This window comes from Haliotis cracherodii, unplaced genomic scaffold, assembly GCF_022045235.1.
Source record: "Haliotis cracherodii isolate W230 unplaced genomic scaffold, xgHalCrac1.p SCAF_18, whole genome shotgun sequence".
Taxonomy (NCBI): Eukaryota; Metazoa; Mollusca; class Gastropoda; order Lepetellida; family Haliotidae; genus Haliotis; species Haliotis cracherodii.
In genome coordinates this window covers 19214242-19233921 of record NW_027266273.1, presented here as the reverse complement: position 1 = coordinate 19233921, position 19680 = coordinate 19214242, and the positions used below count along the sequence as shown (strand labels likewise).

At 43.8% G+C, this 19680-nt stretch overlaps 1 protein-coding gene across 1 annotated transcript; it reads right to left on the bottom strand.

Annotated features, from left to right (window-relative positions):
- Positions 1-1698: 1698 nt before the first annotated feature.
- Positions 1699-12856, bottom strand: LOC139465850 (arylsulfatase B-like). The gene is made up of 9 exons (XM_071247803.1): positions 12637-12856; positions 10487-10593; positions 9739-9898; positions 7408-7520; positions 7098-7214; positions 5560-5682; positions 4645-4774; positions 3819-3972; positions 1699-3318 (listed from the first exon to the last, which is right to left on the bottom strand). The coding sequence occupies exons 2-9, from the start codon at positions 10583-10585 to the stop codon at positions 2577-2579; spliced, it is 1638 nt and encodes a 545-aa protein (XP_071103904.1). The 5' UTR covers positions 10586-10593; positions 12637-12856; the 3' UTR covers positions 1699-2576.
- Between the last annotated feature and the right edge of the window lie 6824 nt (positions 12857-19680).

The window sequence follows — 19680 nt, the reverse complement described above, 5'->3', positions numbered from 1 at the left end:
AAGTCTGCAGTGGGATTTCTAGTTGCGGCCTCATGGTAATGACTTGATGTTTACTTGTCTCTGTTATAATGAAGCTACAACCACAGATTCCTGGGCGATATGAGTTCAGGGATATACTATATACTAGTATGTATTATGTTCAGGGATTTATAGAGGCATTCCCTGAAACCAATATTGGTCATAAAGTCTGCAGCAAAATGTTTTAAATTGTTTGATAGGTTCAAGTTGACACATGACAAAGTAGTCACAATTTATGCATAACAACTTCTTTATTTTACTGTAATGGTGACGTTTAGGTATAGATCCTTATACCGTTGTCAAGCAATGACGTGGCATTACTGTAAATATAGAGGTTGTTACCCATAAATTATGTCTACTTTGTAATTTTTTAAAGATTACCTCTGAATTTCAGAAAAAAATTGAGAACAATTTCTATTGATGATAAGTAAAGGTTTTTCCATTCTGCCTTCCATGGGCATTTAGTTTAATAATGCTGGCTAATCAGGCACAATCAGGGACAAATGGAGCTCCAGCTCATTGTTTTTGATCATTCTGTTCTGTAAGGGCTGAAATATTGCACACAGCTGTGATGGCACATGGCTACCTAAATCCCCATGAAACAATCAATATTTGAGAATGTTGATGTTATGTCATCTGTATACAACATGTTGAAGGTATTGATTGTACCATTCATCATTCCCTTGTGTACCAGGTGGATATGTAATCATATACACACACCATGAGATTTAACTGTTGGAAAGTATTGAGTGACAATAACAGCTGGTCAAATTTTAGGTCACCTTGACTGTTTTCACTCGGGGCGGTCGGGTAGCCTAGTGGTTAAAGCGTTCGCTCGTCACGCTGAAGACCCGGGTTCGATTCCCGACATGGGTACAATGTGTGAAGCCCATTTCTGGTGTCCCCCGCCGTGATATTGCTGGAATATTGCTAAAAGCGGCGTAAAACCATACTCACTCACTCACTCACTGTTTTCACTCATCCTTCACAGAACTTTGTTTCAAAACAGTCTGAAGGGATGAGCCTGAACTGTTGTTGGATGTCTTGCTCCATGACAGCAAGCAGAGTTGTTTGTCTGGAACTCAGGTCTATGACCCTGCACTCACCAATATTCCAGCTATACGACGGCGGTCTGTAAATAATCGAGTCTGAACAAGACAATCCAGCGACTGAAATCATGAGCATCGATCCACGCATTGGGATACGATGACATGCATCAACCAAGTCAGCGAGCCTGACCACTCGATCCCGTAAGTGCTCTCTTACGACAAGCATAGTCGCCTTTTACTACAAGAATGAGTTGCTGAAAATCTCTTCTACCCGGGATCTTCACGGCCCCTTCATGTCCTGAAACTGGGATCGGACAGCCGGGCTGATGGCTGGACAAATTTCAGTGATGGTGTAAATCTTGCTCGTTTCAGTGGTGGCCAGTTCAGACTGGATTATATACAGGCCAACATCACGTTGCCGGACATTTTCGCACTCGTCTGCTATTAATGACAACATCACGTTAGTAATTTGTTATCTTTGGGTTAGCTGTGTTGCATTGATTGCCAGTTCACGTCACTTATTATCGGACAATGTCAGGTGTCAAGTCTGGGACGGACATATTAAATGGAGCTACAGAAGAACAATGGGATGTGTCCTTTATACCTCACATCAATGACGAACAAAGAAATGTCAAGAAAAAAAACTATATTTATCCCGCAGTACAAATGGCACAAGTACAAAATTATTAAGAAAATAATAAACTATATCTATGAAAAACCTCGTGGTTCCTTGTGAAATAACATGTTGACCGATTACTGAACGACATGTCCAGCCTTTATTGTCATAGCCTCATGTCATCACAGAATCAGCCTGTAGATCCACCTTCGTCTTTTGTGGCAAACTGTCCGGAGAGAGAATAATACCCGCCCATGTTCCAAACGTTAGGGCTGAGACCAGAGAAGAGCGACGCTTACATAGGACAAAACGTAGTTTCACATCACAGCGACGTAAGTCTCAGTACCTACCGGAAATAACAGCGTTTTATTTACAATTTGGCACTACATAATAACAAACATCCATGGTACGGTTATTCCACTAATACTAGGTGTAATGTTAATATTATACATTATCTACATATACCACAGATGAGGTATATTTCATATATTGCACAATATGTAAAGAGCGTAGTCTGGCTGGTCCAGGCGCGATTTTTCACAGACCACCGAAATAAGCTTGAATATTGCAGGGTGCGGCGTCAAAGAACACACACACGCACGCACGCACGCACACGCACAGACACACACGCACACTTTCAGTAAGTACAGCAATTTACAGCAATATGTGCCCTATTAAAAAGTCACAACTTAAATGACAAACAACAGCAAATGTTATGTCTGGCTGACAGCAAACATAGTGAATCTCAACATATGACGAGGACTCCGGGGATCCAGCTGAAACCCGAAAACAAGTGGTCAAGAAAATCTACAAATCTACAGACGGTAGAAGACTTGAGGTGGGGGTATAAAATGAAGAGCTAGCAAAATCCTAAAAAAAATAATTATCAAAGTCTACAGTTCCACCCAGGGTACCCAGGCGTTGCCATGGTGAGTGGGATTGCCCCTCTCATCGAGTGGTTTGTTCCCCGGGGGAATCATGGTGTACGTATACTGCACGAGTCGTGTGAGGAGCTGGATGACGATGTCCTGGTGTTGGTCGGCGATGTTGTGGTACTCACAGGGGTCGGAGGGGATGTGGTACAGACAAGGCGCCTTCATCGGCTCACAGTTCGTGCTGGCGTTCTGTGGTTTAGGCCCACAGCTGATGGGGACGGGAGTGCCAGAAAGTCGTCTGCTTGTCTGCACATCATTTGAAGGGATATGGCGTGATTCTGCATACTTTGTCCAAGAGTTGTCTGACATTTTGTCATATTTACTGCCGTGAAGACGATCTGTATCCTCCTGAAGCTGCCAGGGCGGGTACCACCCATTCCAGCCATCGCCATACCCAACGTTACCGGTCAGAAGCTTGTACTCCCCAACTCTCAGACCGCCGAACTTGTTGATGGGGTCAATGTTGTGCAGCATCTCCGCCCTGACAGGCGTGCCGTTGGTGGACAACATGTTCCAGGAATCGAACCCATCCTGTTTTTTCAGCATCTTGGGGTCTCCGCCTGCCGCGCTGAACAAGGTGGGCAGCCAGTCCGTCACATGCATCATCTGCTGCGACACGTACCCGGATTTCTGGAGGAGGGGGCTGTTGAGGAACCCCACCCCGCGAACTCCACCCTCCCACAGCGTGGCCTTGACCCCCCTGAAAGACAAAAAACATCTTCATCCACAAATATATGTTTCAGTGTGAAACGGGATCGGATCAGTTATGTTGCTTTGACCTTGATTACATTCTACGAGTGAGTGAGTGAGTTGAACAATATGTCAGTTATATCAGCATAATCGGGGCAAACAAGGATTCGAACCCACAATCATAGGTTTCTGGCGTGCACAATGGACGCAACTCTGCACAGCGAATTGCGGCGCCTTAGGCGACTGGGTCACCCGTCTCCCTACCTCTACGTGTTGCTAGGCATTAGGACCATTAACAGTGAGCACCAGGAAACAGCTTTTGGTCTTGTTTTAACTAAAAGAACCGGAAAACTAGATTCTTTCGTTTGAGCCAGGCTTGTTATAGGTTAGAAATTACCCGATTTGAAAATTTGAAGTTGAAATTTCAGGCTGGATGACTTGAAGTGACACTACAGTCATCATGGTCCATCATTTCGAGTTGTTGTGTATTCTTCTCTATGGTAAAGTTACCTCAGTGGGTAGTTGCTTGCAGCGTTGCCATCAAACCCATTGGAGGGTCCCCCGTTGTCAGTGGTGAACGCTATGATGGTGTTGTTCATGAGTCCGGTCTGGGTCAGCGCTTTCACCACTTCACCCACACCGTCGTCCAGGGCAGACAGCATACCTGGAAGAGCAATGGACAACACAATACATTTTACACTACCCTAGTTGGTCCCTAGCCTGAGACAGTTGTGCTACTGGTGCGTAATTAGGCTTTGACCTCAAGACCCGTGCAGGTTCAAATATATGTTCTTTTAAGTTAAGATCCTGGTTAGAATTGATCTTCAGCAAGCCATACTTGTCGTAAGAAGGCGACTAACGGGATCGGGTGGTCAGGCAGAGAGCCAATTGTGTAGATCGCTCACATGATGTCAATCACTGAAGTGCCTGGTCCCGACTTGATTATTTATATACAGTGAGTGAGTTTGATTTTACGCCGCTTTTAGCAATATTCCAGCAATATCACGGCGGGGGACACCAGAAATGGGCTTCACACATTGTACCCATATCGGGAATCGAACCCGGGTTTTCGGCGTGACGAGCGAACGCTTTAACCACTAGCCTACCTGACCGCCCCTATATACATACAGCCTTCATATAGCTGTATTATTGCTGAATGCGGCGTTAAACAACAAACAATCGAATGACTTTTTGTATATTAACAACCGAACCAAATCCTACGCAACAGAGGTAAACTAGTCCTATTTTCTATTTGTTTCCTTGTCTGTCTACATTTTCCATTTGGTATTCATATGCTCTCCAAACGTCCATGACCAATAATCCTTGGGGCACTGACCTGCGTAGAGCTTCCTGTTGATGTTCTGGATGTTGGGGAAACGCTTGGTGTACTTCTCCGGCGCCTGTAGGGGGAAGGCGTCCAAGTTGGCGCTGTGAACCGCCTGGTACGGGAGGTACAACAGAAGGGGCTGGGGAGGGGGACAAGCGTCGTTAGACAGTTACCACAGCAACCAGAGTAAAGTGGTTTACACCGCTCGAGGTTTAATCCGTGTTTGTACTCAATACACGGGTTTCACATGACGGGTAAGAGATACACCGAACTTGGGTCTTGTGTCTGTCAAGCGAACACATGAACAACTGTGCTATTCACAAACAATTAACAGTCTCAGCATGCGTTAAATCTGCTGTCTCAAAATACTAAGACGCAAAAAAATAACGAAGAGGTCATATGGCCAAATACAGCATCTTTTACACACCAATAGCGTACTTGGCTGCAAGGTTTCTTGCAGCACGATTTGATGCTGTACGCATGTGATACAGCGCCTGATTGGATACACGCGGTAGAGCGCATCCGACCGCATGGCTTCTGTCATGGCTGTGATGTATTCAAGAGGAGCATTACGATCCCTGGAGTGAGTGAGTATGGTGTTACGCCGCTTTTAGCAATATTTCAGCAATATCACGGCGGGGACACCAGAAATGAGCTTCACACATTGTACCAATGGGGGAAATCGAACCCGGGTCGTGGGCGTGACGGACGAACGCTTTAACCACTAGGCTACCCCATCGATCCTACGATACCTTGATGAAACCTAGCCATACATGCGATGACACATATTCAGACCTTGCAAACCTCAAGTTATGCAAAATATATTTCATAATCAACAAGCGTAAATTGGGAAATGTGTATATATGTTTGACATCAACACTCATTCATCCTTAAAGAAACTCGGTTGTCATTTATGCATCCTACCTCTTTTTGGTCGTGGGTGTTGATGATGTTGACGGCCTCCTGCGTGAACAGCTCCGTGGAGTACTGACCAGTGTAGTTGTGCAGAAGGTCCATGTTCCGCCGGAAGTCCAGCCCCCACTGACTCTGGCAAAACAGGAAGTCGAGGTCAAGGTCACCGTTTCTTTGGTCATGGTGACAGAGGCATGTTCCATGAAGTTTATTCAGATGTAAATCTTCCAGATATTTCTCCCTCCATACATCAGTCTTTAACCTTGCAAATGACTTTTGGTTTCTTGAATAATGTTACATTCTCATCAATACAATACGTACCACTACTGTATATCTAGACATATTTGACATTTTGAAGCTTTGCTTGCTTGTTTGTTTGTTGTTTAATGCTGTACTCAGCAATATTCCAGCTATATGACGGCGGTCTGTAAATAATCGAGTCTGGACCAGACAATCCATGGACTGACATCATGAGCATCGATCCATGCAATTGGGATACGATGACATGCATCAACCAAGTGAGCGAGCCTGACCACCCGATCCCGTTAGTCGCCTATTACGACAAGCATAGTCGCCTTTTATGGAAAGCATGGGTTTCTGAAGACCTATTCTATCCCGGATGTCACATTTTGAAGGTACCTATTACGGTGTGATAGATAGTGTTATCTTCAAGGGCGTTCGTAAGATTTGGTGTCAGTGTAACCATATCAACTTTCATTTTAACCATATCACCTTTCAAGTCGCGAGAGCTGATTGACGTCAAACACTAAATCCCCAGCCTCCACCTACAGTAGACACCACCCATCTGGATACACTGTCCACCCGTTCTCATGTAACGCTCATACACATCGTAGTCCATCGACAAACACATACTTTCATTCCTACTCAGTTGTACCTTAAAATACAGTCGTGCCCTCAAACACACCATTCGACTTTTCCCTTCCTAAAACCTCGGTTCGAAACCCGGTTCGCCCCGATTATGTTTCTAGGTTTGTCAGCACCATACCCGTGCTCGTGGGTTTCGACGAAGTGGTAAACGTCTGACACCTGCATCACTTCGGGCTTTCCTCCCACATTAAGCTGACACGCCGTGATATAACTGGAATACTGTTAAAAGCGGCGTTAAACCCAACTCACTCACTCCTAAAACCTCCTCCTTATTCACACCGTCTCGCTTACGACCATGACTCGTGGGCGACTTCCTCATCTTGCTTTCCTCATCTTGAACAATCATGTCCACCAAATGATCCATTCAAATCCCTTCCGTGTCCCCAAACCACAACATTTGTCCAATGTCTTCGACAAACCATGTCCCAAACCCTACCTTTCTATAAGTGTTCTACTTTCACCTACGGTCACGTATCAACCAATCGAGGCAAGGGCGTTAACTCACTATAAAAGTCCAGTGGAAACTTGACTTTTATAGTCAGTTAACGCCCTTGTCTCGGGAAGATGTCATGCTTTCATGCGTACGGCTACGATCACCGTCACTGCGTACGGTCACATATCAACCGAGGCTATCACGCCACCCTTCTCAACACTACACCTACGAGCCACGCCTCCGACGTATGATCAAAGTAGTCCTCGCAGCCAAGCCAGTAGCCGAAATGGGAGTCGAACCCACGATACGTGGGCGTATACTCTTTGGCGAAGAACCCGAGATGCCACTGAAATTCAAGAACTGTTTATGAACGAGTGCCAGTGCAGCCTTCTGAAGAATAACCATTTACGCAGGAGCCTGTTATCTTGTTATTTTACCGTTCTTTTAAGGGACAAACATGAAAGACAAGATCACTTTGATTTTGGAAGTGTTTAGTCTCAGGTACTGAAGCGCTCGTGTAGTTTAAGGACGGCCCCTACCTTGCCCACAATGTGGCTCTTGTAGCCCAGGTGTTTGAAGTACTGAGGCATGATGGTCTCAGTCAGGGGAAGTCCGTATGGCTCGTCACCGGCGATCACGCTATGTTGCATCCCTGAACAAATAATAAGACGTTTGTTATGTGTAGTCATTGTCGGTACCTGTGTCCATTGTCTCACCCGTGTATAGTGTATCTGTCTCAACGGTGTGTATGGAGTCTCACCCCTGTGTATAAAGTATCTGTCTCAACAGTGTGTATGGAGTCTCAACTGTGTGTATAGTGTGTGTCTCAACTGTGTGTAAGGGTGTCCGTTTCACCTGTGTGTATGGTGTCTGTCCCAGCTGTGTGTATTGGGTGTCTGTCTCACCTGTGTGTATAGTGTCTGTCACACCTGTGAGTATGGTGTCTGTCTCACCTGTGTATGGTGTCTGTCCCAGCTGTGTGTATGGGGTGCCTGTCTCACCTGTGTGTATGGGGTGTCTGTCTCACCTGCGTGTATGGTGTCTGTCTCACCTGTGTGTATGGGGTGTCTGTCTCAACGGTGTGTATGGAGTCTCAACTGTGGGTATCGTGGCTGTCTCACCTGTGTGTATAGTGTGTGTCTCACCTGTGTGTATGGGGTGTCTGTCTTACCTGTGTGTAGGTGGTGGCTGTTTCATCTGTGTGTATGTGGTGTCTGTCTCACCTGTGTGTATGGGGTGTCTGTCTCACCTGTGTGTATGGTGTCTGTGTCACCTGTGTGTATGGGGTGTCTGTCTCACCTGTGTGTATGGGGTGTCTGTCTCACCTGTGTGTATGGTGTCTGTCCCAGCTCTGTGTATGGTGCCTGTCCAAGCTGTGTGTATGGGATGTCTGTCTTACCTGTGTGTAGGTGGTGGCTGTTTCATCTGTGTGTATGTGGTGTCTGTCTCACCTGTGTGTATAGGGTGTCTGTCTCACCTGTGTGTATGGTGTCTGTGTCACCTGTGTGTATGGGGTGTCTGTCTCACCTGTGTGTATGGTGTCTGTCTCACCTGTGTGTATGGGGTGTCTGTCTCAACGGTGTGTATGGAGTCTCAACTGTGGGTATCGTGGCTGTCTCACCTGTGTGTATAGTGTGTGTCTCACCTGTGTGTATGGGGTGTCTGTCTTACCTGTGTGTAGGTGGTGGCTGTTTCATCTGTGTGTATGTGGTGTCTGTCTCACCTGTGTGTATGGGGTGTCTGTCTCACCTGTGTGTATGGTGTCTGTGTCACCTGTGTGTATGGGGTGTCTGTCTCACCTGTGTGTATGGGGTGTCTGTCTCACCTGTGTGTATGGTGTCTGTCCCAGCTCTGTGTATGGTGCCTGTCCAAGCTGTGTGTATGGGATGTCTGTCTTACCTGTGTGTAGGTGGTGGCTGTTTCATCTGTGTGTATGTGGTGTCTGTCTCACCTGTGTGTATAGGGTGTCTGTCTCACCTGTGTGTATGGTGTCTGTGTCACCTGTGTGTATGGGGTGTCTGTCTCACCTGTGTGTATGGGGTGTCTGTCTCACCTGTGTGTATGGGGTGTCTGTCTCACTTGCTGCATGGTGTCTGTCTCACCTGTGTGTGGTGCCTGTCTCACCTGTGTGTATGTTGTCTGTCTCACCTGTGTCTGTTGTCCGTCTTACCTGTGTATGTGGTGCTTTTCTAACCCGTGTGTATGTTGTCTGTCTCACCTGTGTGTGGTGCCTGTCTCACCTGTGTGTATAGTGTCTGTCTCACCTGTGTGTATGGGGTGTCTGTCTTACCTGTGTGTAGGTGGTGGCTGTCTCATCTGTGTGTATGTGGTGGCTGTCTCACCTGTGTGTATGGGGTGTCTGTCTCACCTGTGTGTATGGGGTGTCTGTCTCACCTGTGTGTATGGGGTGTCTGTCTCACCTGTGTGTATGTTGTCTGTCTCACCTGTGTCTGTTGTCTGTCTTACCTGTGTATGTGGTGCTTTTCTCACCTGTGTGTATGTTGTCTGTCTCACCTTTGTGTGGTGCCTGTCTCACCTGTGTGTGGTGCAAGTCTTACATGTGTGTATGGGGTGTCTGTCCTACTTGTGTGTATGGGGTGTCTGTCTCACCTGTGTGTATGGGGTGTCTGTCTCACCTGTGTGTATGTTGTGTCTGTCTCACCTGTGTGTATGGGGTGTCTGTCTCACCTGTGTGTATGGGGTGTCTGTCTCACCTGTGTGTATGGGGTGTCTGTCTCACCATTGTGTATGGGGTGCCTGTCTCACCTGTGTGTATGGGGTGCCTGTCTCACCTGTGTGTATGGTGTGTCTGTCATACCTGTGTGTATTTGGTGTCTGTCTCACCTGTGTGTATGGGGTGTCTGTCTCACCTGTGTGTATGGGGTATCTGCCGGTCATGATGGCGCTCCTAGTCGGGGTACAGATTGGAGACACGTAGTAGTTGTTGAGAATGATGCCGTTGTAGGCGAGGTTGTCGATGTTGGGGGTGGGGATCTGATTAGATCCATGGAAGCTGACATCGTTGTATCCCTGTATACAGACAAGTAGACTAAAGGTCAGCCATTTCATTTTCAGAATGGCCATGTATTTGTGTTCGTCAGATCTTTAACACATGCAGCCATCTCAGCGACCTGCAGGTATCTCAACATTGACTGAAAGGGGCATTAAAGGAACATTCATGACTTGCTCAGAATCCCTCCTTTCAGCTGAGAGTTTCATTATCGTATAAAATGCATTCATTTGTTTGTTTGTTTGTTGTTTTAGGCTGCTCTCATCAATATTCAAGTTATATCACGGGGGTCTGTAAATCATCGAGTCTGGACCAGACAATCCAATGATTGACATTATGAGCATCGATCTATGCAATTGGGATATGATGACATGCATCAACAAAGTCAGCAATCCTGACCACCCGTTAGTCGCTCCTTACAAACAAGGGTTGCTGTAAACCAATTCTAACCTGAGTCTTCATGGGGGATTTATCGCCTAAAATGCACAACATTCAAGAGACTGTTCTCTAATTCTAAAATATTCAATCGTTTCCAAGATCCTCGCTGGTGAAAAACGCTGACAGCATATTATTACGTAGCTGTGGCCTCGGAGCTGTTCTTAACTTACCAGATCATCTGCAACGATGAAGACGATGTTTGGACGTTTCGCTGACTGACATGACGTTGCCATGGCAATCAGCAGCCCCACAAACCACGAAAACGCCATACTGCTGTCTGGAAAGAAATGTCAACAAATGAGGAAGGTGGCTCTTGAGCACGCACCTCAGACCCGTGATCACGTGATACAGAGCTGTGACAAACGTCATACAACACCTAGTTGTATAGATGAGATATCTGCTCGGGCTGTGGTTAGTATATGTCTATAAAAAAAAACGTTTCCAATAATACAAAGACATCCTCCTCAAATAAGCTGATACTGCAGTAATCTAGACTTGCCAAACATTATAGACTTGCATGGGCTGTAGTTGATTTAAATGTATCAGGGTCTGTAAGACAGACTAGACAATATGAAACTGCGTGAGTTAGGGTGTAACGCATCACTGGGCAATATTCGAGCTAGGTCACACAAAATGAGCTCCACACATTATTAACATGAAGGGAATCGAACCAGGGTCTCCACAATTCGGCGTGCTGACCCAAAGCTTTAACCACTGGGTTAATTAGTCTACTACCCTACACTGTACACCTACTGCTGGAGCATCCCGCGACAACTTGGAGAGATGGTGTTTGATTACTTATCTAAGTGTCACCCTGCTTCAGTCAACTCGACCGCCTCCGTGGTCAAGTGGTAGAGCGTCCGCCTTGAGAGCGGAAGGTCCGTGATTCGATACCAGGCCGCGTCATACAAAAAGACGGTAAAAAATGGTATTTGTTGTTGCCTGGCGCTCGTCAGTAAGGGGGTAAGATAGGGACTGGTCGGCTCAGCTAAGAGTCAGAATACTGTGTCTGAGTGGGTTATTCATGTTTAAAGCCCCACCCTGACTATAAATAGCCCGCAAGATGTGAAGACGACATGGCAGGTAGGTTTTGAAACCAAAGATGTACGCGTTTGTTGAAAAGTCTTGGAATCGTTTGGTAAATATTTATATTACCATTAAAACTTACGTCCTTGTTGTCAAACGACCCACGTGGGTGGGTGTTTACATGACGTCACCCGTTTATTCATTAACCAATGAAATGTATGTGTTATCATGACGTCATATTGACCTGTCAGATCACTTGTATAAGCTCCGCCCACTAGAGTGCGGTAGTTACTACCGCAGATGGGGCTTTAAAGGGGAAGTGTACACGCAAAAATCACTTTCTTTCTTTTTCTAAACAAAACGCAATTTTAGAATTAGTTAGTATCTGTGTTTGAAAATATACACTCATTTTTTTCACAGTGAAAGTAGGAAGCTCACAATAGTGTGAAAGTGATATGCCGTTATGAGGCCTTCGTTTTACGAGCGAAATAGGCCTGAGTTATCCCCCTTAGATTATGACGTAATTGGTGCCAATTCAACTGGGTCCCTGTCTATTCTCAACGCAAAAGATATCAAGGACCAGTTTGCGGTAAAACAACATGGTCTACGACACACTCCGGCGCAGGGTGACTCAGCATAACACAATTCTGGCTGGCATCTGAGATGCTAGAATCACAAAACTGTACCTACACCACGTGAAGCGGCTCTAACAAAGCATGATGACGTCATAATGTTTATCAATTGGCACCAATGACGTCATATTGCAAGGGGCATAAGCCATGGTGTTTTTGTTATGGAAAAAGAACACTTGGTAAATGTGAAAAATATTAATCGTTTTAGTGCAAAAAATATGTTAATTAATATGATGTTTTTATATTTTTGTCTATGACACTTCTATGTTAACACTTTTAATGTGGAAAAAGTACAAGAAAAAATGGTTCATTTCCGTGTGAACTTGCCCTTTAACTGCGGCATAGTATCTCAGTGAGCTAGCACTATAAATTGGGCATTAGTCAGGACTAGTACAAGCAGCCACTCACACACACACGTACATGCACGTCGCAATAATCTTGAACGCTAAACTCCATTTCACCTCTCTTCAGTCAACTCACGGCTATAGGTGGCCGGAAAGATCTGTGGTCTACTCTGCTCAGCACTCAACTAACAACTTTGTGTGTAGCGGTTAATGAACATAAACAACTTATATAAACGTCACACCTGTTCACTGACATACTTTCAAAGTGTGAAGGTTTACCATCACGTACAAGGTGTTCATCGTGTATTTCACCCTTACCTGCACAAACGCTCCTGTAGATGTGCCCGGACTCACGTCGTCAGTTACCACTGTGTGCACCAGAGCAGACTAACACAAGACTCACGTGAAACCATAAACCTTTAGTCAAATCAAGGATAACGATACCACATCTATTGATCTCGTCACATGGTGGCTGTCACGCGAACACACAACACTGAAATCCATACAGCCTGGCGTCATGTGCTATCACCGCGGTCACGCCCCCCTCGACAGTCACGGAAGTTGACACGACGACGAGGTTTCGTTGTGTGGTGAATACACTTAGTCTATATATAGCACACGCGGTTCATATTTTGCTAGACTGGTCGTTGAGGTATTGTGCATGTGTGTGTGTGTGTGTGTGTGTTACAACGGGGACATTGTAATACCGTGACAGTACAGCTGACTGAAACTGCCAAGGCGTTGGTAAACATTGAATTCTCACACACAGCTGTTCATCAGCAAATTTATGATGCCTGCTCGAGCGAGTGAGTGAGTTGGATTTAACACCGCTTTGAACAGTATCTCGGTTCTTGTACATTGTATTGTGCTGGGGGATAGATGGTTGGTTGGTTTGTTGTTTTACGCCGCACTCAGCAATATTCCAGCTATATGACGGCGGTCTGTAAATAATCGAGTCTGGACCAGACAATCCAGTGATTGATATCATGAGCATCGATCCACGCAATTGGGATCGATGCCATGCTTCAACCAAATCAGCGAGCCTGACCACCCGTTCCCGTTAGTCGCCTCTTACGACAAACATGGTCACCTTTTACGGCAAGCATGGGTTGCTGAAGACCTATTCTACCCGTGCTGGGGGATAGCCCAAAGCGACATTTGATGAAACCAAAGAGTATGGGTTTGATGCTTTCGTACCAAGTATAGGAACCATGAACCATGTTCAGCTGATCCTACACATCTAAGGGACAGAACAAAGCACACTGCGGCCCTTGAAAATGTTGTGAATAAAAAAATGTTCAGACATGACAACGACAATGGTTCCGAAATAATCGTAAATAATATAATAAAATTACCAACATGAAAAGTATTATGATGATTATTTTAATAACAACAAAACAGTGATAATAAATGTTAATTAAATATACGATAGTGATTGATACATCCTGGGCCTCTCATAGAAAGTCACAGCGAAATAATTTGCTCAACTGAGTCAAGCTTTTGTAGATATACCTCCATGACAACGCCGCACTCAGCAATACATTATCTTGTCATCATAGAAATTGTTTTCAATTTTTTTCTAAAATTCAGAGGTAAACTTTAAAAAATTACAAAGTAGACATAATTTAAGGCCTTGGTAACAACCTCTTTAGTTTACTGTAATGGCGCGTCCTTGCTTGACAACGGTATAAGGATCTATACCGAAAAGTCACCACTTCAGTAAAATGAAGGAGTTCTTATGCATAAAATGTGGTTACTTTTAACATGTGTTAACTTCTAAGAAATGCCTATCAATTTAAAATCTTTTGCTCTAGACTTTATGACCAATATTGGTTTCAGAGAACGCCTCTACAAATCCCTGAACATAATACATATATAGTATATCTTTGATTGGTTGGTTGGTTTTAATCTGTGTGATTGACATCATGAGCATCGATCCACGCATTTGGGATACAATGTCATGCACCAACCAAGTCAACGAGCCTGACCACCCGATCCCGTTAGATGCCTCTTACGACAAGCGTGGGTTGCTGAAGACCTCTTCTACCCCGGATCTTCACGGGTCCTATGACATTATGTAATATCCATTACCAATGATCTCCCTATTACGCAGTTCCTTCCATGTGAGCCTCAGAACTTATATATCAACCCTCGTCGCTAGCTCCGACGTTCATACGGTTTGGCCCTTACTCAATGAAGGTTCATGGTGCAATGAACTCTATGACGTCACTATGTTACTGTCAAGTCTTTATGACACCACGTGTAAATATCATGTCATCAAAGAGGCTGTATATAATGTTGATACCTCATAAAACAAATAAACGACTCGTTGTCGTTGTTTATCGTGCAACAAAACACTGCAGGGAGAACAAACCATTCAAGGTGCGCCCGTCAGGCTTTATTCTCGCTGCAGTGTTTTATTAAACGTCCACGAGTCGTTTATTTCTTAATTAACAGTACTATCATGACTTTAGATATTATCTAGTGGGGGCAAATCATGCTGCATCACGGATAAGTGTAGCTCCTATAAACTGCCGGGCAAAAGAAAATATACGCTTGGAAATTGGATTTGCCCAAAGCATTGCAAACGCTAGCAAAACGTTTCTAGGCTGCATGATAACAGTCACCGAAATACTTCATCAAATGCATCACCATCGAATAACCATTTCTTGTTTAGCCATTATACAACGTGCTTTCTTTCGCCCGGTAGTTTATAAAAGTGTTTAGATCTAACTAAATGTTCGGGTTCTCACACAGTGTGTACACGAAGTAGTGTGACCGGATGCGGTAAGTAGTTGATGTATATGAGGTCACGACCTGGAACAGATGGTCAATACTTGAACAATCTGACCCGGACAATGACCACGGCCACCGGACACGATGTGAAACAGACGTTGACATAGGCTCTATTGACATATTTATATAACCATCTCCTCTCCGATGTAGTGGATAGAGCCTCTGCCCGAAGAGCGGGTCGGTGGTTCGATCCCCGCGTGACACCAAAAGACATGATGGACAGATGGAACTTGTTGTTACTCTGCATGGTGTTCGGCAGTTTGGTGATAGAACAAGGACTGGTCGGATCGGAACCAGTATAATGTATCCGTGTTAAACTGCGGCATTGTATCTAAGTGGGCTAGCTCTTTGAAAACGGCGTAATTTCGGACACGTACAAGCACAACACACCACCCGCACAATTATGAAATCATGATCGCGACGTTAAACCCCATTTCACCTCACCTCACCTCACCTCACCTCACCTCACCAACTCCATGAAATCATTTTGAACGCACCAGCTTTGGGATGTTTAACGGCCAATAGTATAAATACAAAATAATGTAGTATAAATGTTGTGTGCACTTGTGTCGGGGAAACACATCTTCACACAGATACGTGTGTTAACTCATTATACATTCAAAAATCGAGATAAGGGTTTTGAATTTAAGCGTTAATTGGATGTTCACAAGATCAGTAAAATAATAGGCGTGTGTTTTGGGTAGCTTTAACCACCACCTTCAATCTTGCACTGTTCGTTGTTTAAAACAGTCGTTGTCCATTTGACCTGTTGCTGAAAGCACCAGTCATAGGCATAAACAACATGTTTTTCAACGGTTGATCACATTGTCAACATGTTCAGACCTATTGACGCCTGTTGTCATATGTGCATGTTATGATAAAGAAAGAAGATTAATATTGACATTAGCTGAAGATAAACATAATATGGCATTGCGTGGTGAGGTGAGGTGAAATGGGGTTTAACATCGCGTCCAAGATTATTGCACTTATATAGCAACGTGCATGTACGTGTTTGTGTTTGTGTGGCTGCTTGTACTAGTCCGGACTGATGCCGATTTATAGTGCTAGCCCACTGAGATACCATGCCGCAGTTTAACATGAATACCCCACTCAGACACAGTATACTGACTCCGAGCCGACCAGTCCTTGTTTTAGCCCCTTAATGCCGAGCGCCAGACAGGGTAACAACAAGTACCATCTTTTAACGTCTTTTGGTATGACGCGGCTGGGGATCGAACCCAGGACCTTCCGCTCTCCGGGCGGACGCTCTACCATTAGACCACGGAGGCAGTCTGGCATTATGTAATTAACTGAGGTGGACGAATGACGCATGGGGTGTTTGCCTGAAGCATAAAGCAGTTATCGTTATCAGTTGATTGAGACGATGCGTTTCTGTATGTTTAAACAACTGTGTTGACGTCGCGCTATTGTTGTCGCAGTTGATTCTGAGCCAGGAATTCATTGGCTATTCTGCGCATGTTAACCAGTAAAACTGACGCAGTTTTAGGTCATAAACATTACGGAGGGATTATGTTTAAGTCGGAGAAATCACTGGAATCTGTTGATTTCTCCATGACGAAATGTAAGACGATATATCTCATATTGGCATAACAGTAAGAAAGCCAACCCACACCAAAGCACCAAGCTTCATGTCCCCACTACCAAGGTCAAATGATAGATGTTAATACACACGTACGATGTGTTATTTAACCAATACACAAAGGGCGGTTTATTAGCCGATATAATTAATCAGCCTCATTGTGCAATGGTTTAATAACGCATCGAAAGTCTAAATCTATCATTGGATTTGTTTTGTTTGTTTGTTGTTTAACGCCACTCTCAGCAATATTCCAGCCATATGACGTGTGTAAATAATCGAGTCTGGACCAGACAATCCAGTGATTGACATCAGGAGCATCGATCAACGCAATCAACCAGCGATCCTGACCACCCGATCCCGTAAGTCGCCTCCTACGACAAGCATTGTCGCCTTTTATGGCAAGCATGGGTTGCTGAAGACCTATTCTAACCCGGATCTTCTCGGGTCCTATCAGTGGACATTAAAAGGAAAACGTTTCGTGAATTGAGTACCTTTAACCCTGTATATATCATGAGAGGAAATCTTCTACATTCCCAAATATCCTCGCATCTTCGATCACCCAGCTGTATGTTATGACATCATATCATTTATTATGATAGATACCCTTGACCTATTCACCACCATAGCTGCCTTTCCATTGCTCCCATCACGCACTATAAAACCGGCAACAGTACAGACTAGTTTCGACGTTATGTATGAGAGCTCTGGGACATTAGATTGCTCTACATCGTCTGCCCGCATCGCCCATGTTAAGCGCTCGTAAAAGTCCTACAGACTCGTTGACCATCAAATTTTGAGAATGAAATATCACCATTTTCGACACAAAACACAGCATATATTTCTCGTCTTTAGGTTTAGGTTAATCGACATCAAGACGCCACAACGAACACACCCATCACTCGTCCTGGGTGTTACCAATTTCTGTCAACATGTTCAGCAACGCTCGTCCGTAGGTTTCTTGTCTAGATAATTCGATCGTGAAGGGAGATATATACCCATCTGTGGTTTGGAACCATTCTTAATACCACGGTGAAAATATTGCTACATCAATATTATTAATTTATCGACGCAGGAATTCTGCATATTTGATAGTATTAGCGATTCGTGGACATGGGTACAGTGAGAATCGTTCACTTCAACATATGAAACAAAGCTTTGAGACACGTGTGTCATGACGCAGTCGTTTCAATTGTCTCTTTGTATATTGGGCATGACCTTCGACATATCACATTGATGTTTTAATGGCCATGTAACAAACCCCGAACCCCGACGAAGTGATATACATTGCCGGGCAAAAGAAAGTATACCCCCATGTTTGATAGTGGCTTAAAATGAAAATATAAATGTTTTATCGATGGTGATGTGTTTGATATGGACATCATTGTTGTTATGTAGTGTTTCGGCGACTGTTTCAGGCTGGTAACGTTTTGATAACGTTTGTAATTTCTAGATGAAATCCAAGTTTCAAATGTATGCTTTCTTTTTACCTGCTGTTTATAAAGGCGCTTCGTTGTCATACATTTAATGTTGAACCATGTTATCACTCTAAGCTTTCAGTGATCCTTATTTTTTCACGAATGAAAGTTGATTGACAGTTGATTGTCACTTGATTGTCAGTTTGACATGCTTAGGTTATCGTGAAGCCACAATTCAAGTACCTATTGTTTACCCTTATTTTGGCACTCAAGTGATTTGTCAAATTTTGTCGGAAAACATGTTTCATCAGCTTGGATCGAACCCGCATTGTATCATTTGAGGAAGTTTACAACGACAGAATATATGACAATATGTCAATATAAGCCGGATAAGACAACTCAAGATCTTATTTACGATATAAAACCTGTTTACATTTATCAAACTTTAATTTACACATGTTGCCACCAATGACATCGTATCAGAACATTAATAATTTGTTAAAAGGTAAATGTTAATTACCCAAAAAATATTATTAAACTCTAGATTTAACAATATCAAATGATTTTGAAAATATATACATATACAATAAATTTCTGACTCATTATTTAGAAAAGCATTTTACAATATGCGTCAATGGGGGATATTAACAATATCAAATGATTTTGAAAATATATACATATACAATAAATTTCTGACTCATTATTTAGAAAAGCATTTTACAATATGCGTCAATGGGGGATATTAACAATATCAAATGATTTTGAAAATATATACATATACAATAAATGTCTTCCTCATTATTTAGAAAAGCATTTTACAATATGCGTCAATGGGGGATATTAACAATATCAAATGATTTTGAAAATATATAGTTATTAGTCTCTTGAATATTTCCTGCCTTGTGCAGTGGAGCAACAATACTGTTTCCCCACTGGCGAGGAAACGTTCCATCGTCAAACAGTTTTGTTAGAAACAAAAGTTCATTACAACCAACGTTGAGGTTATGCTGTAATAATACAATAAATATATGCTATGTCTTGGTGTCACGTGCACGCTAAACATCCTATGATCCTCTGTCTTTCGTCCCCACACAATATCTCCGTCAGGGAGCAACCACTATATTTGATTTGCATTGGGATGAGGGTTGGGTTTATCTCATGATATCATTCACTGGATTGTCTGGTCAAGATTCGATTATTTACAGACCGCCGTCGTATAGCTGTAATATTGCTGAGTGCGACGTTAAACAACAAACAAACAAACCAAAGTTAAGCAAAACTGCGGATGACCTTAATATGTCACGGCGACTGCATTGCACAATTATTAAAAGTACATGTCATTGTTATGGTGGCCGAGTGGGGACATCTGTTTCTGCCCCTCAATTAGGGCCACGAGAAAGCGATAAAGCGACAACCCCCTGGGCACTATAACAATGACGTGTACTCTTAACAATTGTGCAATGTCGTCGCTATCGCTTTCTCGTTTTGTGGTATCGCTTTTTCGTCTCGTGTTATCGCAATTTCGCGGCCATATTCAAAGGCGAGAAAGTT